This window comes from Mytilus edulis, chromosome 3, assembly GCF_963676685.1.
Source record: "Mytilus edulis chromosome 3, xbMytEdul2.2, whole genome shotgun sequence".
Taxonomy (NCBI): domain Eukaryota; kingdom Metazoa; phylum Mollusca; class Bivalvia; order Mytilida; family Mytilidae; genus Mytilus; species Mytilus edulis.
Window position 1 is genome coordinate 24894212 of NC_092346.1, and position 22148 is coordinate 24916359.

The 22148-nt window shown below is 33.3% G+C and overlaps 2 protein-coding genes across 6 annotated transcripts in view; one reads left to right on the top strand and one right to left on the bottom strand.

Annotated features, from left to right (window-relative positions):
* The window catches only part of LOC139514243 (kinesin-like protein KIF6), a 32773-nt gene extending 23743 nt beyond the window's left edge, over positions 1–9030 (bottom strand). Inside the window, exons 1-4 of one of the 2 annotated variants that reach the window (XM_071303125.1) lie at positions 8823–9030; positions 4762–4871; positions 4446–4520; positions 1635–1677 (exon numbers count right to left, since the gene is read on the bottom strand). In XM_071303125.1, coding sequence (XP_071159226.1) covers positions 1635–1677; positions 4446–4520; positions 4762–4871; positions 8823–8882 — 288 coding nt within the window. In that variant the 5' untranslated portion in view covers positions 8883–9030. Of the gene's footprint in view, positions 1–1634; positions 1678–4445; positions 4521–4761; positions 4872–7858; positions 7902–8822 lie in introns of those variants that run through there. The other variant, XM_071303126.1, reaches the window with a different exon arrangement.
* Positions 9031–13715: 4685 nt separating this feature from the next.
* Positions 13716–22148, top strand: part of LOC139514242 (disheveled-associated activator of morphogenesis 1-A-like) — a 55217-nt gene continuing 46784 nt past the window's right edge. The window contains exon 1 of one of the 4 annotated variants that reach the window (XM_071303124.1): positions 13716–13781. The gene's annotated coding sequence lies outside the window, so the exon portion shown is untranslated. Of the gene's footprint in view, positions 13782–20496; positions 20941–22148 lie in introns of those variants that run through there. The other 3 variants (XM_071303122.1, XM_071303121.1, XM_071303123.1) reach the window with 3 other exon arrangements.

Here is a 22148-nt window from a genome sequence, read left to right on the forward strand (position 1 = left end):
CATTCTGTTCAACTTCCAAAACTTTAACTGGACTTTTTTGTTTACAACTTTACAAATTATTATTAATATTTTGTTTATTTAACTAACATGCATTGGTAAACAAGAATGTGTTCATAGTATAATGTACACAGATGCCCAACTCCCACTACCATTTTCTATGTTCAGTGGACGATGAAATATGGGTCAAAACTTTAATTTGGCATTATGATTAGAAAGAAAATATAATAGGAAATATGTGTACTAATTTACAAGTTATTTGGACTTCAACTTCAACTAATAAAATTGAGAATGGAAATGGGGAATGTGTCAAAGAGACAACAACCCGACCAAATAAAAAACAACAGCAGAGGGTCACCAACAGGTCTTCAATGTAGTGAGAAATTCCCGCACTCGGAGGCGTCCTTCAGCTGGCCCCTAAACAAATATATACTAGTCCAGTGATAATGAACGCCATACTAATTTTCAAATTGTACACAAGAAACTAAAATTAAAATAATACAAGACTAACAAAGGCAAGAGGCTCCTGACTTGGGACAGGCGCAAAAATGCGGCGGGGTAAAACATGTTTGTGAGATCTCAACCCTCCCCCTATACCTCTAACCAATGTAGAAAAGTAAACGCATAACAATACGCACATTAAAATTCAGTTCAAGAGAAGTCCGAGTCTGATGTCAGAAGATGTAACCAAAGAAAATAAACAAAATGACAATAATACATAAATAACAACAGACTACTAGCAGTTAACTGACATGCCAGCTCCAGACTTCAATTAAACTGACTGAAAGATTATGATTTCATCATATGAACATCAGGCACAATCCTTCCCGTTAGGGGTTTAGTGTAATACCATCATAACATATATGAGAAGAACATAACCCGTGTCATGCCAACAACTGTTTTTAGAATAAATGTGTTTAGTTCCGATGCAAAGACCTTCCCGTTAGGAAGTGACGAAATACCTTCTGAAATCTAGAAAAGAAATATTCTCATATGTTAGAATAATAAGATAGAGTTGTCTCCCATTACTTTGAAGACCTGTTGGTGACCCTCTGCTGTGACTCAAAATTAACGCCAAAATATGCAATCGTTAATGACTTGACAACAGTATCATAATTATGTCCCTTCTTAATAAGTCTATTCAAAGGTTTTGTAAGTTTCTGAGGTGAATACTGACACCGTTGTGCTTTATAAAGAATATTTCCATAAAAAATTGGATGTGAAATACCTGAACGTATTAGAAGTCTGCATGTTGAGCTATATTTACGAATGATGTCTTTATACTGATGATAAAATTTAGTAAATGTTTTGACTAGTTTGTGATATCGAAAACCCTGGTGTAATAATTTTTCAGTAATACATAAATTTCTCTCGTTAAAGTCTAAAACATTGTTACATACACGAGCGAATCGTACAAGTTGAGATATATAAACACCGTAAGATGGTGACAAGGGAACGTCACTATCTAAAAACTAAAACTACCTTGATTAAAAAACTTTAACATGTAAAGGGACAGACACAGACGAACTGTCATGCATGTATCAACCTACCCAATTTTAATATCGGACCTAACAAAGATAAAAAAAAATAATAAAAAATTCTGTTAATACCTGGCTTAAAAATTTCAGTTAACTTACCTGGCCATATGCAAAAATGGTACCATTGTATCCCTGCATAACGCTAAAACAGAAATATCAAACTATAATCAAGAAAAATTTTGAATATTTGTTTGCGGTATAATTGAAACTAGAGGCTCTCAAGAGCCTGTATCGCTCACCTGATTCTACTTGGGTTTTTGAAATCATATAAAAAAATATAAATTTGGCTAAAAGTGACAACACAACCTCATTTATAAGGAAAGGAACATCTTTAATTTCATTCAAAAGTCCCCCACTGGCGGCCATCTTGGATGACGGATCGGCTACAAAGTAACAACACTTGGTCAGCACCTCATAAGGAACATTCATGCCATGTTTGGTTTTATTCCATTCAGTGGTTCTCTAAAAGAAGTCATTTGTATGCATTTCCCATAGGGTCCTATGTTAAACTAAGTCCCATGCTGGCGGCCATCTTGGATGATGGATCGGCTACAAAGTAACAACACTTGGTCAGCACTCATAAGGAACATTCATGCAATGTTTGGTTTTATTCCATTCAGTGGTTCTCTAGAAGAAGTCATTTGTATGCATTTCCCATAGGGTCCTATGTTAAACTAAGTCCCCCGCTGGCGACCATCTTGGATAATGGATCGGCTACAAAGTAACAACACTTGGTCAGCACCACATTAGGAACATTCATGCCATGTTTGATTTCATTCCATTCAGTGGTTCTCTAAAAGAAGTCATTTGTATGCATTTCCCATAGGGTCCTATGTTAAACTAAGTCCCATGCTGGCGGCCATCTTGGATGATGGATCAGCTACAAAGTAACAACACTTGGTCAGCACCCTATAAGGAACATTCATGCTATGTTTGGTTTTATTCCATTCAGTGGTTCTCTAAAAGAGGTCATTTGTATGCATTTCCCATAGGGTCCTATGTTAAACTAAGTCCCCCGCTGGCGACCATCTTGGATGATGGATCGGCTACAAAGTAACAACACTTGGTCAGCACTCATAAGGAACATTCATGCAATGTTTGGTTTTATTCCATTCAGTGGTTCTCTAGAAGAAGTCATTTGTATGCATTTCCCATAGGGTCCTATGTTAAACTAAGTCCCCCGCTGGCGACCATCTTGGATAATGGATCGGCTACAAAGTAACAACACTTGGTCAGCACCACATTAGGAACATTCATGCCATGTTTGATTTCATTCCATTCAGTGGTTCTCTAAAAGAAGTCATTTGTATGCATTTCCCATAGGGTCCTATGTTAAACTAAGTCCCATGCTGGCGGCCATCTTGGATGATGGATCGGCTACAAAGTAACAACACTTGGTCAGCACCCTATAAGGAACATTCATGCTATGTTTGGTTTTATTCCATTCAGTGGTTCTCTAAAAGAAGTCATTTGTATGCATTTCCCATAGGGTCCTATGTTAAACTAAGTCCCCGGCTGGCAGCCATCTTGGATGATGGATCAGCAACAAAGTAACAACACTTGGTCAGCACCTCATAAGGAACATTCATGCCATGTTTGGTTTCATTCCATTCAGTGGTTCTCTAAAAGAAGTCATTTGTATGCATTTCCCATAGGGTCCTATGTTAAACTAAGTCCCCCGCTGGCGGCCATCTTGGATGATGGATCGGCTACAAAGTAACACTTGGTCAGCACTCCATAAGGAACATTCATGCTATGTTTGGTTTTATTCCATTCAGTGGTTCTCTAAAAGAAGTCATTTGTATGCATTTCCCATAGGGTCCTTTGTTAAACTAAGTCCCCCGCTGGCGGCCATCTTGGATGATGGATCGGCTACAAAGTAACAACACTTGGTCAGCACCCTATAAGGAACATTCATGCTATGTTTGGTTTTATTCCATTCAGTGGTTCTCTAAAAGAAGTCATTTGTATGCATTTCCCATAGGGTCCTATGTTAAACTAAGTCCCCGGCTGGCGGCCATCTTGGATGATGGATCGGCAACAAAGTAACAACACTTGGTTAGCACCTCATAAGGAACATTCATGCCATGTTTGGTTTCATTCCATTCAGTGGTTCTCTAGAAGAAGTTCAAAATGTAAATTGTTAACGACGACGACGACGGACGCCAAGTGGTGAGAAAAGCTCACTTGGCCCTTCGGGCCAGGTGAGCTAAAAAGGATGATATTGATGAGATTTTTTAATATTTCTTTTTTAATAAATGTCCAGTGCGACCCTTTTGAAAAGTTAAAGATGAAAAAAATATAATTTAGGAGGTACAATGTACATAATTTTACTCAAGAGGGCCTGAAAGGACTGTCCGTCATCAATAATTTATGACAGCTATAAATTTAATCAACTTAATTTGATTAAATAAAATATCAATCTTTGATCCTTTGTTTTCTTGAGGGGCAATATTAAACAAAATGCTTTAATACCCTAGTAAGCTTTTCAGAACCAGCAAGTTCATTTTGACCAAGATTTTAAATATTTTTTACGTCTATTTATTCTCTGTTGAAGTTTGTGGTTATCTAATAGGTAGCTGTGCTATACAAGATTTTCAATATGTATTCAGATAGGTATAAGAGGTGTGTGGATAGGACAACATGGAAAACTAATTCATCCATACAATGGTTTGCCTATATAACTCCTTTCTCAGAAAATTTTGTAGTTTATTGGACGTTACACTGAAATTTTCAAGAAAAAATAATCTACCTTATAAGATTCAGTTGTTGTTGAATTCTGCTCTGTCAAATATGATTAAAGAAATGTCTGCTTTGTTTTGTGTGTATAAAGTATTAATAAAAGATAAAAACTGTATCTATATTTCAAAGTACATTGTGTTTAATAAATTATATAGGTACAAAATATACCTGTCTGCCACTGGCTTTGCAACATTATCAAATATTTCATCTTGTTGGCTGGATTGATCAAATACCTTCTGAAATCTGGAAAAGAAATATTCTCATTTATTAGAATAATAAGATAGAGTTGTCTCCCATTAGTATGAAAACTTGTTTTTTTTTCTCGCAGTATCTGTGAATAAGTGTTGATGAAATTTGATTATGCTTAATCCATGTGATTAGTTAAATCAGTCAATAGCTTTGGCAAAAAGATTTTTAAGGCCAAAATAAAATTTGAATTGTTTAATGATTAATATAAGCAGGTCACATTTTTAAAATTGTTTACCTAAATTTATAATTTTCCTTTTTATTATTTACAAAACCATCAGCAAGTTCTCTAGGTACAGTAATAGTCAGTCTAGGATGGCTCTCATCATCTTCATCAATTTCATAAAGCTGGAATAAAGAAAAATATACTATTTGTAACACAATATACAATCTAGACTACGGAAATGTTGTGTTGATAATTGTTGTAATTATCATAATTTCCAATTCAATGACTATAATGTAATGCCAATTGTAGAGACCAAATTTTAAGCATTTGAAAGGCTCTTAAATATTACTCGTGAACTGCACAGAGCCAAAAATCTTGAAAGCCATTAGAGTGAGAAAAAAAACATGAACTAACAAAACTATTTTACCAATGTCATTTATACTCTCTCTCTTCACTATACATATATACTGTAGATTTACAATGTAACAGTGGGATAGACGACTAGCTACCAAATCCAAATATACATGTTGTATTTTCAAAGTTCATAAGTACATTGTTGTAAGTCCTATTTCTCAAAAGAATTAATGGGTTCCACCAAATCTAGGGTCTCTGACCTTCTTTTGCTGTTAGTTGCAGGCTCAACAAAATGGGGAAAAAAATATTAATTAAAATTTTCCTCTAGATACTGATCATTAGAAGCTTCTGTCCAAGTTTAATAAACATAGAGTGAATATTTGTGGACGCTGCTGTCAACACCGAATGTAATATAGGAACATAGTGAGTCCCCAACTACAGAAGAAAAATCAACAAAAAAACAAACCAAAAAAAATTCAAAATTTCCTGAAAAATTTTCATTCTACTAATGAACTCAAAATAGTTAACTTGCTTTATCAGACTTTTTCAATTCTCTGCATCTGCGCAGATCGAAATCTACTTCCTTTTTCCGGTCTTGTTTGCATGAGACTTTGAATAAAATATATATTTATCAGTCTAGTAAAATATAGGAAGGAACTAAATACCAATTTCATTTTTAACCGGATTTTTGCGACAAAAATGTCGGTTATTGATTTGGGGATGTACAGCGGTCGGGCGGGCGGGCAGTCGGGCGGGCGGGCGGCAATCAAATGTTGTCCGTGCATTAACTCATGAACCGTTCAACCAAAGCTTTTAAAATTTTAATATGTTATTACTGACAACTATACGAAGGTCAAGTTCAATAATGGCGATTTTGACTTTTACCGTTCAGGAGTTATGGTTCTTGAAAGATTGAAAAATGGAGTTGTCCGTGCATTTACGCATGAACTGTTTTACCAAAACTTCCCAAATTTTAATATGTTGTTACTGATGACAAAATGGAGGTCAAGTTCAATAATGACGATTTTGACTTTTACCGTTCAGGAGTTATGGTTCTTGAAAGATTGAAAAATGGTTTTTCCCGTTGTGTCCGTGCATTTTCTCATGAACCATTCAACCAAAGCTTTTGAAATTTTAATATGTTGTTACTGATGACAAAATAGAGGTCAAGTTCAATAATGACGATTTTGACTTTTACCATTCAGGAGTTATGGTTCTTGAAAGATCGTAAAATGGCGTTTCCATTCAGGTTGTTGCATTTACTCATGAACCATTCAATCTAAGCTTTTCAAATTTTAATATGTTGATACTGATGACAAAATGGAGGTCAAATTTGATATTGACGATTTTCACTTTCACCATTCATCAGTAATGGTTCTTGTGATATTGCCAGGACACAAATAAATGTTAATAAATCCGGTTTGCTGTCGTTGTGACAGCCTCTTGTTAATAATTCTTTGATATACCTGATGATATTGTTTACATGTATGACGTCATAACTTAAGTAACGTCACAAATAAAATCCCTAACAATAGAACCAAAATCTGAAATGTCACATTTTTTCTGTTTCTTTTTTTCTATCAGATTTTAAAGTTCAAATATGTTTGATTTGGGAAAAAAATGAATCATAAAGACTTCATCTTCTTTCACAGGTAATGCCTGCCTCATATCATGGGGACAAAGTCCCCAATTACGGTAGAAAAATCAATAAAAAAAAAAAAAAATCGGGAAAATTTCCCAAATTTTTCATTCTACTAATGAACTCAAAATTGTTAACTTTTTTTTTCAGATCTACTTCCATTTCCGGTCTTCTTCCGTTTGCGGTCTTGTTTGCATGAGACTTCGAATAAAATGTATATTTATCAACATATCAACAAATATAGGAAGGAACTCAACATCCAATCAATTTTAATAATTGTTTGATATGAAAAAAAAAAACGTTACCTGGATAACAGCGTTTCTTTGTTTACATTGAATATGACGTCATAACTTAAATAACGTCACAACTAAATCCCTAACAACAGAACCAATATCGGAAACGTTACGGTATTTCCGTTTCTTTTATCAACATGTTCAGACTTCGTCCCCATTCACAGGTAATGCCTGCCTCATATTATTTATATGTATATATATACCTATTTTTTCAGAGAAAATGCTGTGCACATAATGTTTGCATTAATTATTATTGTTTACTCTGGCTATGTTGTGGGTGTGACAACTACATGAATATATATTTGATTATAATAAATTATTACATTGGTTGCAATGAATTACATTGATTTCCCAGTTAGATAAAAACCGATAATTTCACATGTGAAATAAACGTGGTTATTTCACTCTCTGACCTCATACAACAATAGGCGTTGTCAAGACGTCGATAACGTCTGATCAAAACAAATTGTCAATGCGTAGGAAAAAGATATAGTTTGTTACATTTTTTACATTAATTTCATAAAAAAAAGCCATTTGCCAATGTAATAAAAAGAATAACTAATTGCCGTATTTGAATATCAAAAATAAGACAACTTGTGACCGAACGCCGCTATGGATTAAACTCGTGCTGCGCACTCGTTTAATCCATGCGTCGTTCGGTCACGCGTTGTCTTATTTTTTATATTCAAATACGGGGATTAGTTATACTATAAATGTTATTTAGGATTTCTTAAGATTTTTTTTTCTATGGAAATGTCTAATCAAACATTAATTAAGCAGGCTGTCACTGTCAGGTTAAATATTTGACTATTGTCGTAGTATTGAGTATTGTGCATGAAAACACTTATTATCCTATAACAAAACATGTGGTGTAAATGTTTACCCCTGCTTTGGATCGAGTTGACTTTACTCTTCCAAATATCTGTATAGTTATAGTATACAAAACAAATTGTCAATGCGTAGGAAAAAGATATAGTTCCTTACATTTTTTACATTAATTTCATAAAAAAAAGCCATTTGCCAATGTAATAAAAAGAATAACTAATTGCCGTATTTGAATATCAAAAATAAGACAACTTGTGACCGAACGCCGCTATGGATTAAACTCGTGCTGCACACTCGTTTAATCCATGCGTCGTTCGGTCACGCGTTGTCTTATTTTTTATATTCAAATACGGCGATTAGTTATACTATAAATGTTATTTAGGATTTCTTAAGATTTTTTTTTCTATGGAAATGTCTTATCAAACATTAATTAAGCAGGCTGTCACTGTCAGGTTAAATATTTGACTATTGTCGTAGTATTGAGTATTGTGCATGAAAACACTTATTATCCTATAACAAAACATGTGGTGTAAATGTTTACCCCTGCTTTGGATCGAGTTGACTTTACTCTTCCAAATATCTGTATAGTTATAGTATACAAAACAAATTGTCAATGCGTAGGAAAAAGATATAGTTCCTTACATTTTTTACATTAATTTCATAAAAAAAAGCCATTTGCCAATGTAATAAAAAGAATAACTAATTGCCGTATTTGAATATCAAAAATAAGACAACTTGTGACCGAATGCCGCTATGGATTAAACTCGTGCTGCACACTCGTTTAATCCATGCGTCGTTCGGTCACGCGTTGTCTTATTTTTTATATTCAAATACGGCGATTAGTTATACTATAAATGTTATTTAGGATTTCTTAAGATTTTTTTTTCTATGGAAATGTCTTATCAAACATTAATTAAGCAGGCTGTCACTGTCAGGTTAAATATTTGACTATTGTCGTAGTATTGAGTATTGTGCATGAAAACATATTATCCTATAACAAAACATGTGGTGTAAATGTTTACCCCAGCTTTGGATCGAGTTGGCTTTACTCTTCCAAATATCTGTATAGTTTGCTTGACCATATTTTTTTATATTTGCAAATCTTTACTGGCTAAATTAGCAACAGGTTAATTAATTAGAAAAAAAACTTTGGTTTCCAAAATAGGCAGCCATTTTAAAACATTAAAGTACCGAGGAATCACATTCCTTCGTTTTTGATTGGTTAAATATAGTTTATAATCTTCTGTCCTGTCTCGGACAGATTACGGCACATGTTCCGAGATATCTCTTGAATCGAACACACGTATACATTTAAAGTACAATAATATACATTTAGGATAGAATAATTCATTGTATAAGGGTTTCATATACTTTTGATCACTGTTTTTTTTTAAGTTGCTTGTTTGTTGAAGAAAAAAGACCAATAACCAGTAATACAATATTTTGTTTTACTGAGATCGGACATTCCAAATAAAAAGATTAGTACTGTATAAGAACATATTGCGGTTTCCTTCAATAAATCAAAAGCACACAGCATTTCTCATTCCTAATTATCGTCTCTTTCTAACTCTTTATTTGAAGTACTGCTATTATATAGAACTGAGATGCTTTATTTCCATAAAATGGGCTCACAAGGAGTCATGATAATCATGATAATATCATTATAATTTTATTCTTTAACAAATATAATAAACAATACAGTATACATAATTACAAACACAAATAAGAAACAAAAGTTTTCATATATTAGTATATACAAAGGAGTATATGTAGGACTCGGAACCTTGCGCGATGGTACTCCGAACCGCGATGGTCACGCTGAAATGGGATTATGCGATGGTCTACGCTGAAATACGATGGTTAACACCAGAGACATATATGTGTATATATGTCTCTGTTAACACGCTGCAATGCGATGGTGAACACGCTGAAGTGCGATGGTGACATTGTGATGTTAACTTATTGATATCTACGCTGAAGTGCGATGGTGGTTACGCTGTAGTACGAATCGATGGCCAACCTAAGACTTTGAGTAAAAGCAACATATACATGAGCTGTTTTAAAAAAATAGCACCATTAAGATTTGACAAAAGTAGCTGCTAGCCTCTAATTTGGAAGATGTTTAACTTCTGTTTAGATCAAAACAAAGACTTTAATTTTTGTTTTAATCTCATTTTCCAAGTCTTCCATTTTCCTTGTAGCACGCAAGAGTATGAAATAAGGTGTTCAAGGGAGAAATAAACAAAAAAGACTCAGCGTGTAGGTCTTTATAATAGTACTAAAAAGTGTCTATCTCAACTTAAGTATTACAATAAAACTTAGTAATTGCTTAGAATATCTCAGGAATAAAACAGCATTATCAACTTGATATAGCAAAAACATTGAAACAATTGCTAATACTAGCATTTTATTTTATCAAATTGCCAAATCATGCATGTGACGCTTACGTAAAGATAAATTAAGGTTAATATTTAGATTAGTATACTGTATTTATCCTATAAAAAGTCTGCGGCATAATTCAGAATACTGATTAGCCCATTTGGGATTTGGTGACCAAGTTCATCTTTCAGCCGCTTTGCTGCCTAAAGTGTTTAAACATGTTTTGTAACCTCAACATGTATGTAATGCTTAACACTGTTTGAGACTTGAATCATTCGTTACTTTCTTTTCCCCTTACTTTCCTTTGTTAGCATGAAACCTTCATCTACACAAAACCAGTGGCGGATCCAGAACTTTTCCTAAGAGGGGGCCCGCTCCAGTCATGCTTCAATGATTCCCTATATAATCAACCAATTTTACCCACGAAAAGGGGGGGGGGGGGGTCTGGATCCGCCTATGAAAACCCTATTCTCTTGCCTGCGAATCCATGTTGTATTTTGAAAACGTAACAGTATTTAAACGTCATACACAAAAACCATCGCACTTTAGCGTACGGACCATCGTACTTCAGCGTGTACCATCGAACTTCAGCGTGTACCATCGCACTTCAGCGTGACCATCGCACTTCAGCGTCCCCATCACACCTCCGAGTCATACATATATATATATATATATATAACCTTCCGTTTCAGGCACACCTCTAGAAAGTAACAAAAAAGAATACTGTGAGTAGGCTAAATATATCTAGCTGAACTGCAGGAGGCACCAAGGGACGGTGCTATATGGCATGGTGGGTGCATATTAAAATGTGTATCGGGACATTAATGATATGGTAAGATATTGTTAGAAATTGGAGATAACTGGTATGTCATCCTCGTGCCTGGTGCAGAGGAGTCAGAACTATTTAAAGTGACACAACTGCAAGAGGCACCAAGGGACAATTAATGCTAATTGACATGCCAAACTGGTGCACATATTACGAAAAAGATAAAGTATTACCAGTTTAATAATTTTTTTTTATCACAAACAGAAAGCCAGTAACAGAACTTATACGGTGTGTCATGTATCCCATCATGCCAACCTCGTGCCTAGTGCCTGATTTAAATATTAACTTTCAAGTTATATTTTGTCTTCATCAACTAACTCACAGACAGATATCAAGATTCTCTACATTAAGAAGCCATATCAGTTTTTGACTAGGAAGCAAATGCGTAAAGTTTTAGCATAGTGAGTTAATAGTGGAATTTCAACAATTTCTCTTATCTTGAGATGATGTACACGAGAATAAAAAATGTTTTTCATCATCAACTTTATTTGAGGTGCACCTGAGACATATTCTGTCTTGTCGGAGAGTACCCTGACAGCGACCTTGTTCAATTCTTAGTCTGTGAGAAGAAATACGCAATCGAGTGAAATTTCTCCTCTGCTCAGGTGATTGTAATAAAGTAAGATATCTTTCATGAACAAAATGAGTCTTAAAAGTGCTATAGCTACAAAGCTTCCCATATATATGTTTGCTTGTTGTATGGCCTTTTTTAACAGACACCAGCTTCTGTTAAAGTAAATGGGTAAACAACATTACAGAAACAAATGTCTATAATGTTTTTAAATCAGATTTTGAATCTCTGGACTCATCTCGTTTTTTTTCTTTTTTACAAACTAACCATATCAGAACTCAATATAAAAAAGAAGATGTGGTATTATTGCCAATGAGACAACTATCCAAAAAAAAACCAAAATGACACAGACATTAACAACTATAGGTCACCGTACGGCATTCAACAATGAGCAAAGCCCATAAGGCGATTTAGAGCTTTTCGTCTGTATGACACCTGTTGACAATGTAAATGTATTGCTTGGTTGCTGTTTCATTGATGTTCTTTAATTCACAGTAAGAATCGATGCCGGTTGCTATTATATATTGCCAAATACATTGTCTTTAACACGGTGGGAGTGCATGCAGATGCCTTTTTCACAAAAACTACAGCGATAATCGATTTTGCAGTCAAAACGTTGAAATGTCTACCAGTTCTATTAACTTGATTTTTCAGTCGATTTAGCAACATTTGTTTTTCTTATCTATGGCTGTAAAAAAAATGTAGTTTCTGTCAATCAATTGTTCTTTATACATATATAATCTTGTTCTATTTCTATTTATCATGTCCTGTTCACTCAATTAGCTGTTGATGTCGGCGACTGAATGTTAAAGTGTTTTAAATCTTTGTAAATAAAAGAGCATTCAGTCGATATATGACAAACATGTATTTGGAGAACTTTCACAACTGTAACGGTCAGCAAAGTTTTCAGACCTTAAAGAGACGGTTATCTGAAGAAAAAATATGTTGGACTTCGTGTAACATAGCAGAAAAATTATGTATAGTTTAATGATTTTACTGAATGAAATCAAAGTATATTCACCACATTTGTGTCTATTTTGCGTACCTTCATGTCAAGTTTGTCTAAATGCATTTGTTTTACATATTTTTCACTTCTTATAAAATATTTACGGATTTGTTCGGTTCTGGCTGTTTAACCACAAGTCCTTAACTAGCATGCATTATGACTGACACTTCTAAGTATCTGATGTGAAGTTTTTGCATACAGATCGCATATGTATTCAAACTTAAAAAAACTGGTATGTAACTTGCGATCTTATAATTATGGGGGGAAATGGACACATTTTGTGATCATTTTTCCTGGCATTTTGCAACACTCATGATACTAATATTTGGTACCGTTACAAGCTTTTTTCCCCAAAGAGTTGAAAATTTAGTAAACAACGCACAGAAACTTTAGTGTACAACATGATGTCACTGTGAATCGGTACCGATGCATATACATGAACTTATTCTTAATATTGTGCCATCTTTATCTTAATTTAATCAAAATATGTTATGAAAAAAACTTCAGATTTGTGAAACACGTAAGTTTATTACGCAGACTGGTGCAACCTTTTTACTAAAATGCACAAGAGTATACATGAATTTGTGACAGACGGGGTAGTGCATGCTCAGAGTGCATGGCGTGCAATTTTGTAGTGAATATAAAATATGAAAGAAATCACCAAGACATAACTCGGATTCAATATGTGTTTTTATAGATAAAATGATATTTTTTCCATAAATATGTACAGAGGGGTCGTGCTTGCCATAAATTAATTTGGTACACGTGTATATAAATAATAAAATCAGTTACAATGTTACAATGAGCTAACTGCAGGGTCCAGTGCGAAAAATCGTATACTTTTTCACAAATAAATTATAATATGTCTCTTTTGTCTCCAAACATGATAAAACAGTATTGTACTGCAATTGCATTTGATGACATTTATCACTTTTTAACGAGTCTAGTCAATATAGATGATCACCACAAAATGACGAGTGACAATTTGTCTGTAGGGGGTACAGACAAATGAAACACAAGTATACCTGACGTAAATTACGAGGTGTTTTCAGGTAATACACACGCACCTCAATGGAAGTGTTAAGATGAATCACTAATTATTGTTTTGATTGTTTCATAGCACAGAGTGCATTTAACGCTTAAGTGTTTTGTGAAATAGACGGGAAATAATATATTTTACTTATAACTTTAATTTCAAGGTAAGACACTTAACATGAAAGAATTTAAGAAACCAGAGACATACATTTATATGTTTCTGCAGAAATTAAGAGAAATACTATTAGATTACTGGCAAATTTGTTAACGTTTTTAGTTTAGCTGATAATTCGTGAAGACAGTTCGATGTTAACACAGATTGCAAAAGTTGGGACACAACTATCTTTAAAGTCTATAATTTCTGGGGTCTTACACTTTGAACTCGTTGGATATATATGACATATATGTAACCCGAGGAATATGATTTCCAAGTTTTATAAACGTTTCCTGGAAATATACTAATTTCGGATAAGAAACATTTTTAATACTTCATAATTCTGAAGTCCATTTTAGTGAGATATATGCAGACATATATACTATAATATACTATGTATTCTCCGATATAGGTAAGCGACAATTAGTTCACGGCCGACACTCGGCTAACCGAGAGATAGTCGGTTAATCTATATTGAGTATGCGGCTATATCGGCGGTTGGTCTGTTAATCGGGTTGGTTATACGTCTGTTAAGAGTAAAACGCACAATTTTAATATTAAAATCTATTTAATATACAGATTTTAGGTACATTATAAGAATCAAATCAAAAAAAGAAAAGTGTCTGACAAAATGATATATATCATAGAACATTTTCCAACTGTAAAAACATTTCATAGTCTGCGCAGTTTTCAGTAAAACTAAAAGGCGTCGCGCAAGTATGTAGTATTTATGCTTATACGCATAGCAATTTTTGTAATGAAAGGCGAAAAAAACAATTTTAGATATCATTTAAAGGACACAAAATCGTACTTTGGTTCTAAAATATAAATTGAAATTAGTAAATATTTCATAATTGTAATATAACGTCAGTAATACCACGTTTTAGTGAACATTATGGAAATAAAGTCTGTTAATGGGTTGGACAATTGAAATTGTGTCAGTTAAGAGTTATTTAGCCACGACAATAGTTGTGCTACCTTTATATTTTCCCTTTGAAAAAGTTAAAAATGAGATGCTCTTGAGTAAAAAAAAATGACAGTATCCTTCTAGTAAGAACATTTTTATTTTGACTTCCTTTGCATTTTATTAAGGGGTGTTTCACTTCAATATATGGATATGGATTGCCTGCTGGAATATGCATGAATCTATTATTAACGTTTTCTTCAGCCTTAATTTTTGTGTCTGTTCAAAGTAGCACGTTCTCAAATCCGTCCGAAAGTGTCTTTCTAATACAACACAGGGTACATATAACGTGTTGTCGTTCTCATATGCACATGATATTTGTCACTGGACGTTAAACTCTAAATCGTCAACATCATCCGATTGGTTCTTTTCTTCTATTACTGAATCATCTGTTGTTTACAAATCAGTCTAAAGAAGTAAATGGAAAGGAGCGAATGCAGCTACATTTGGTTATCTTAAGTTTTAATTCATTTTATTCCGTTTAGTTCCTTTCTACATAAGTGCATAGGAGAACTGCAGTTGTCCGCATGTAAACTTTTAGCATTTATTACCAATATGAGTACATAGCAATCCGTTACTGTTTCAACACTCAGGGAAGTTTCATGTCTTTATTCTCAAACAGTTATTATTTTTTTCTATCTTTTTTTATTAATGCATCACTTCCTACTGTCCTTATCTATTATTCTATATATTCTATGTTTCCATCCAGATTCTCGTGTATACAATGAGGGTCCGGATTGGGGGTGTTGTTTATTTCTATATTCTTTAAATTGTCTGTTACTTTTCTCTACATTTTATTTTATCTTACTCATTATTATTTCTTTATTCTTTATATATTCTAGCATCCCAATATATTTTACTTACTGATGTTTAGTTACATTACGACGTTTATCTCTGATTTATATACTGGTTAATACCAATTTAGATACAAATTAGTGTCATTCATGACAACTAAACAGAATCCACATGATATATGCGACCATTCTTGGATGAAATCAATATGTATAGATTATAACATGCCCTTTTCTATATTAGCCCTGGTATCATCCCGAGACTCTCATATCGGCCTCGAGGCTTTAGCCGAGGGCCGATATGGGTCGAGGGATGATACCAGGGCAAATATGGAAAAACATGTTATAATCTTTAAGCTATTTATCACATATTCAAGTGTTGCAGAAAAGAGGGAAAAAAAGTTCAATTATAACAATTTAATGAAACATAACAGGTAAATCTTAAAAATGTATCCGTATCCGTAACAAATATGTGATAAGATATAAATAACACATAGCTGAGAGGGTGATAGAGCAGATTGGGTCCCGAGAAAAATGACAATGTTTTTTCGAGGGATACCGATCTGCTCTATCACCCTCTCAGCTATGTGATATTTGATTTATTATAATGAATGTCCTATCATCATTTTCTTTAACAGATGAGTTTTATTATAAAGTATTTTCTATGTAGTCACGTACTTGACAGCGAAACGGGTATTTGAAAAATCATCAGAAGTGAAGTAAATAGACAATAGTAGTGCATTGACTTGACATATAAACGATACAAGGATTAGGCCCGAAACGGGAAAAAAAGCTCTGCTATCAAGAAAAAAAAATATTTTCAATTGTTGTTATTTTGTTATTGTTATTTATTTTATTTAAATTTTGGGTAAATACCTCTTTCAAAAGGCCTCATATATGGCTGAGAAATATACATCACAATGAAAATGATGAAATGTACATCACCAGTTGAAACCCATCGATGGTGAACGAATGCGTTTAATATCAACAATAAGCATAACACACAATGATTTATAGGTTTTAAAGTAAAAATATTAACAAGTGAAATACGTTTTTCCAACAATTGTAAAAGAAATAAGTTTGAGTCGTTCCACGCTTCGTTGTATAGTAAATTAGAACTTTAAGCATTGTCTATAAAATAACTTGATGTAGATTCAATTCATTGTCGTTTAAACTGCCGATTTTTGATTGGTCTAGCCGAGAGGGTGACATTCCAAAAAATTGTCACCCGCTCAGCCATGTGATAGAGTAAATTAACACCTTCGTATTAGGCAATCAAAATATGGCATTTTAACATGATGTATAATAATACTTTAATATTACACTTTTTATATCAGTTTTCAATATTCATGGCCTAAATTCATTGTTCATGTCAGTGTTTCCGTATATATTATGTTTCATTGCTCATGTGTTGTTTCCGTATATTTTAGCCACTCGTCTTGAGCCTACCCATTTGATCCGATAACACCCCATACAGCAATAAAATTATACTTTTATTGCTATTCATAACTCTTAACAGACCAATTAACAGACCGGGTTTTATACATCCGACCCATCAACAGACCAGGTTTTAAATATTGATTGATTTATGTCACCAAAATACAGATTTTTGTGTAGATTTTTCACACAATGATATCAATTTGTTTGACAAACATAATGCCTGTCTTTGTTCGATGTTCAAAATATCACATGCAAGTAAATTCAACCAACGTGTCTTTTTGTGTACATTTTGTGTGTGTAAAATGTGTATAAATTTATTGATGAGTAACACGCCTTTTCATTTTATAGATCGTACATCGAAGCTAGAAAAATAATAATTACACCACTGGATTCGGTACATTGAATTGTTTTGTTAGACATGAATAATTTTTATGATAAACATATATTTAAACAGTTATACAATGAAACATGCAGAATTTCCAATGATTTCCTCGATAACACCTGATTAACAGACTTTAGCCAACCCGATTAACAGACCCACCGCCGATATAGCCACATACTCAATATAGATTAACCGACCAATCTCTCGGTTAGCCGAGTGTCGGCCGTGTAGTTACTAAAGTAGTTAAAAAGGTGTTTTTATTAAAAGCTTTTTTTCGCTCGTTACAGTGATTAACGACAATTTATTGCTCAATGTTAATTACATGTATTTTTCTTTATATAGTTACTGATATATTAATTGCAAGTCATGTGTTTATAGATTCAGATTCAATATTTATATCATACATAGAGAACTGATGTTTATATAAAAATGCTGCTTATATTGTAGCATATCTTCAGATATGGTACTATCTCTTTCCATCTAGGATTTTCAAATAAACTGATTTCTTTTGCATAAACTAATCACAGTTATCCGACTAAGCGTGCTAAAATTGCTCCTGGATGCGAAGAAACGGTCATCAATCATCTGAACATGCTATTTTTTGTACAAAGTTTAGTTTTCCCTAAACATCAGATCGCGTTTTCCTTACACTGCTATATTATATGAAACTGTTGGCAGTATGATATTTCATTGCAGGGGCGGATCCAGCCATTTTAAAACGGGGGTTCCCAACCCAAAGTAAAGGGGGGTTCCAACTTTCCACCCCCCCCCCCCCCTTTTGGATCCGCCAATGCATTGGACATACAATGATTTATAAGTAAACTAAAAAAATTCAATATCAACAAATTGAATGATAACTTCAGAATTTCATGCAAAAGTAACTTGTTTTAATACTTAGAGCACCTAAATATACGTCAAATGCACATGTGCATAAGTAAAAAGATATGATGGATATCCATGTACGTCAGAGCGAAAGCAACCCGAATATAAGCAACAGGAAATGAGACAATATAGAGGAGATGCTTTTGAATCATTATTTTTATTTAAATCTCTAAAGACCAAATGACACAAAAATTAACTATAGGTCACCGTACTGCCTCAAACAATGAACAAATTTGTCAGTTTTTCGTATTTCCTATTCATTTCGGCTGATTAAAGTCAGCACCAAGATTTGCATGTTTGCAAGCAATTTCAAGTATACTTTCCATGTCTGTAAACTGAAAAAAAATCTTTCTGTCTCATTCTTCATAGAAACACAGCGACCCGCGATATTAGAGGGAAAGAAAGCATAATGCATAATATATAATCAACCGATAATATATGTTCTTGAACTCCTTTGAAGAAAAGTTATATCATTATTGTAATTACTTTACAAGTATCTGTACTTTTGTTTGTTTCATGTATAAATGATTGTATTAATTGGATTGGGAATCTTTTCTGGATGACGTGTATTGGGTGTTTGACGTGTTTGATCCTCTACAGAACGAGATAATAGACGGAGGATTGCTTAATACCGACACATATGTTGTGTGCCTGTTCAAAGTCTTGCACTGGTTGTATCTGTCTCGCGGTCTCGTTTTATCATTTCACCTCAGTTTTCTTATTAATTGGTATGATGTAAATGACTGTAGCCAAACGAAGTCAGGCCAAGGAGGAATTTAATCAGACTAATCCGAAAGCTAATGTTAGCATTAATTCACAACTTGTCTAGAACAAGGATTTGTATAGTTAGACTTACTATACAAATCCTTGTCTAGAATATGACAACAGTGACATGTATGACCGGCATATATATGCAAGTTTCTATTAAATTGTACACAGGAAAAAATGCAACATATGTGTTTCATATGCTTTCAAAACATGAAAAACATATGATTTTTATATCATGTTTTTCATATCCAAACATATGAAAAAGATATGTTTACATATGTTTTAAAACATATTAAAACATATGGAAGCAAACTTATGTTTTCATATGTTTTATAAAATATGTTTACATATGTTTTCAAACATATGAAAAATTTATGTTACAATTTTTCCTATATGTATATAGTTGGGTTGCTTTCTCATTGACTTTTTTTCACCACGATTTATGTCTATCATGAGTGCATGGATTTAAGTCTAAAATATGTGCCTCTTAGAAAACACCTGACTCAGGCTATAGACACGGTTACATTGATGGGACTAAAAAAAATATATATAAACATCTTCTTAACGATGACAGGCACTACGATACATAAGTATGATAATGAAGATCCAAATATAGAAAAGAAAACACAAAAGCCCGAGTTATTAAAACATTTCCTTCCGATGACATGTGGATATAAAAAGGGGGCGAGGTGGGACTTGTTGCCGCTGTATAGAAAGTTCCTGGTGACACAGGCTCTTGTCTCAGATTTTTCTATCTATATATAAAATTGAGAAAGGAAATGGTGAATATGTCAAAGCGACAACCACCCGACCATAGAGCAAACAACAGCCGAAGGCAACCAATGGAGGAATTTAATCATCCAAATTTTCATATCCAAACATATGAAAAGTATATATCTTAATATAACAGCGGATGACATTTTTCAAAAGTCCTTGTGTTATATAAAGGTATATAGAAAAATACAAGTGAATGTGTTGAACAGTAGATCTCTACTGTAATAATTTATAAAAAAATTCAGACACATTGTCAAAATAATTAGTTTAAACATATTTATTTATAGTGGATTGGGAACTGACAAGTTTTGCAACTTATATTAACCCCTTTCCACTTTGCGGGTGCGAGTGATGCCTTGTAGCGGCATTAACATGCTTTTCGAAATCTACAAGGGTGTCTTTATTAACGTGGAAGAGATATGACTCTCTCTTAACACGGGTCAGCCATTTATCGTCTCCTTCCGACGGACTATCATCGTTTCCTCGAGACAAATAATTTGCCAAACAATCAATCGTGTTTGTTTTTTCCGCACATATAATATAAAATTGTGATTTAGGTGTTTTAAACACGGCATAATTTCTAATAAATATTTGTATCTTTTTAAATTTTAAACTTTTTAGGTTTACTCGATACCTAAATACAAAAAAAAACTAGTTTTTATTTTCTTTGAAATGGAAAGAGTCCGAAACCTATATAATCTTATTCGGAATATCTCTAGACTTTACTTAAAATCTACCTAACAAAAATTTGACAGATGGTTACAAATTGAGAGAACCACATGCACATAATCTCCTTCTAAGATGCTTATCATGTATCCTGTTTGTAATCTTACTGAGGTTATCACTTAACTTGGACGGTAAATTTATCAATGTACCTATTTTCGATAAAACATATCAATGCTGAAGATCGGAAAAAATACATAATTGTTATTGAATGATCGATTTTAAAGAGAACAATGTTGACATTCATAAATGTTAATCATATGTTGTCAGTAATGAGACAATGGTAGTGCCACAGGATAAATTAGATTTTACAGTCTATTACACTTGATTTAATCAGAGTTTAGATTCAGATTACAAAACACGATTTATTCTGGTACAGTTTTTACCACAGATGTGATTTTCTTCTTGGGGATTTAAACAGTTAAAACAGTCACCAGGTTTGTTAGTATGTACATTTTAAATTACAACTTGAAAATGGTACAAGCATCTCTGGTCTTTTTTGTTTTCATTGTGGTATAGTATTTCTCATAACATTCAACATGTAATATTGCATGTGGAGTTTAATTCTTTTTATTTAGTATAGCCAAGGATGTATATTATAGAGGTTAGCTGCGGAACTGTAGCTTTTAGGTCCTTATGTTATTTTATTACTATTTGAGGACCATACATGTAGGTCTACATGGTCTTTATGGATCCGCAGCTAATTAGACGTTAGTTATACGTCATTGGTATAGCTAATACTTATAAGTATATATAGAAGAATAGTTCTTCTATAAGTATATATGTTTATTAGTCATGTAATTATATAGTGTTCATTTCTTTATCTTCCACATCCAGCATTCCCTGTGTCAAAGACACCTGTTTAAGTGCACTGTGCAGTAAATGTTCCTATTTATTTTATGACGTTTTATAACTCCCGTCTTGGCAAGGTTCATTGACATGAGCGATAAAGAATTCAAAATGAATATTTCATGTCAATAAACATGATAAACGTAAACTGACTCTAATTTTGAATTATATTTTTTTTTGTACCTGATGTATGAATAAACAGCATGAACAGTATGCATTTGTATACATTTTGTACATATGTATCAATTGTAAGATACTAGTGTCTGAGTGCAACAGACAAATGTAGTGTCTTCATAGGAAAACATACATTGAATTCAGATCTAAACTGATCGAGGACCAGTTACATTTTTTTTATCATCAGATACCAGTTGCTGTCACCTGCCATCTTATTTTACATTGGATGCATTGTGTAAAAACAACATACTGCTAATATCATCAGACAATTGTTTTCACTTTTTTGTTTGGTTCAATTAAGATAGGGAAATGAACAATTTTCTTTATAAAATTGGACAATGTTGGATGAGTTACAGGAAGATGAACATGCAGGGGACATGATGTCATTGCTTTATGAAAGCAATGATGTCTTTGATTTTGGAAAAAAATAATTGGTAGACAAAGCAATGTCTAACCTTGATGAAGAATATACAATTTCTTTGAAAAAAAATTAAAACAACTTATAAATTACAAGAAAAAGTCTCTTTATATATATATATATAGATTGCCTAACATTGTAATTTTAACACATTAATCCACACTCCCTTAGATTTGTATGTCATGTGCTGCTATTTATAGGCACTTATATTA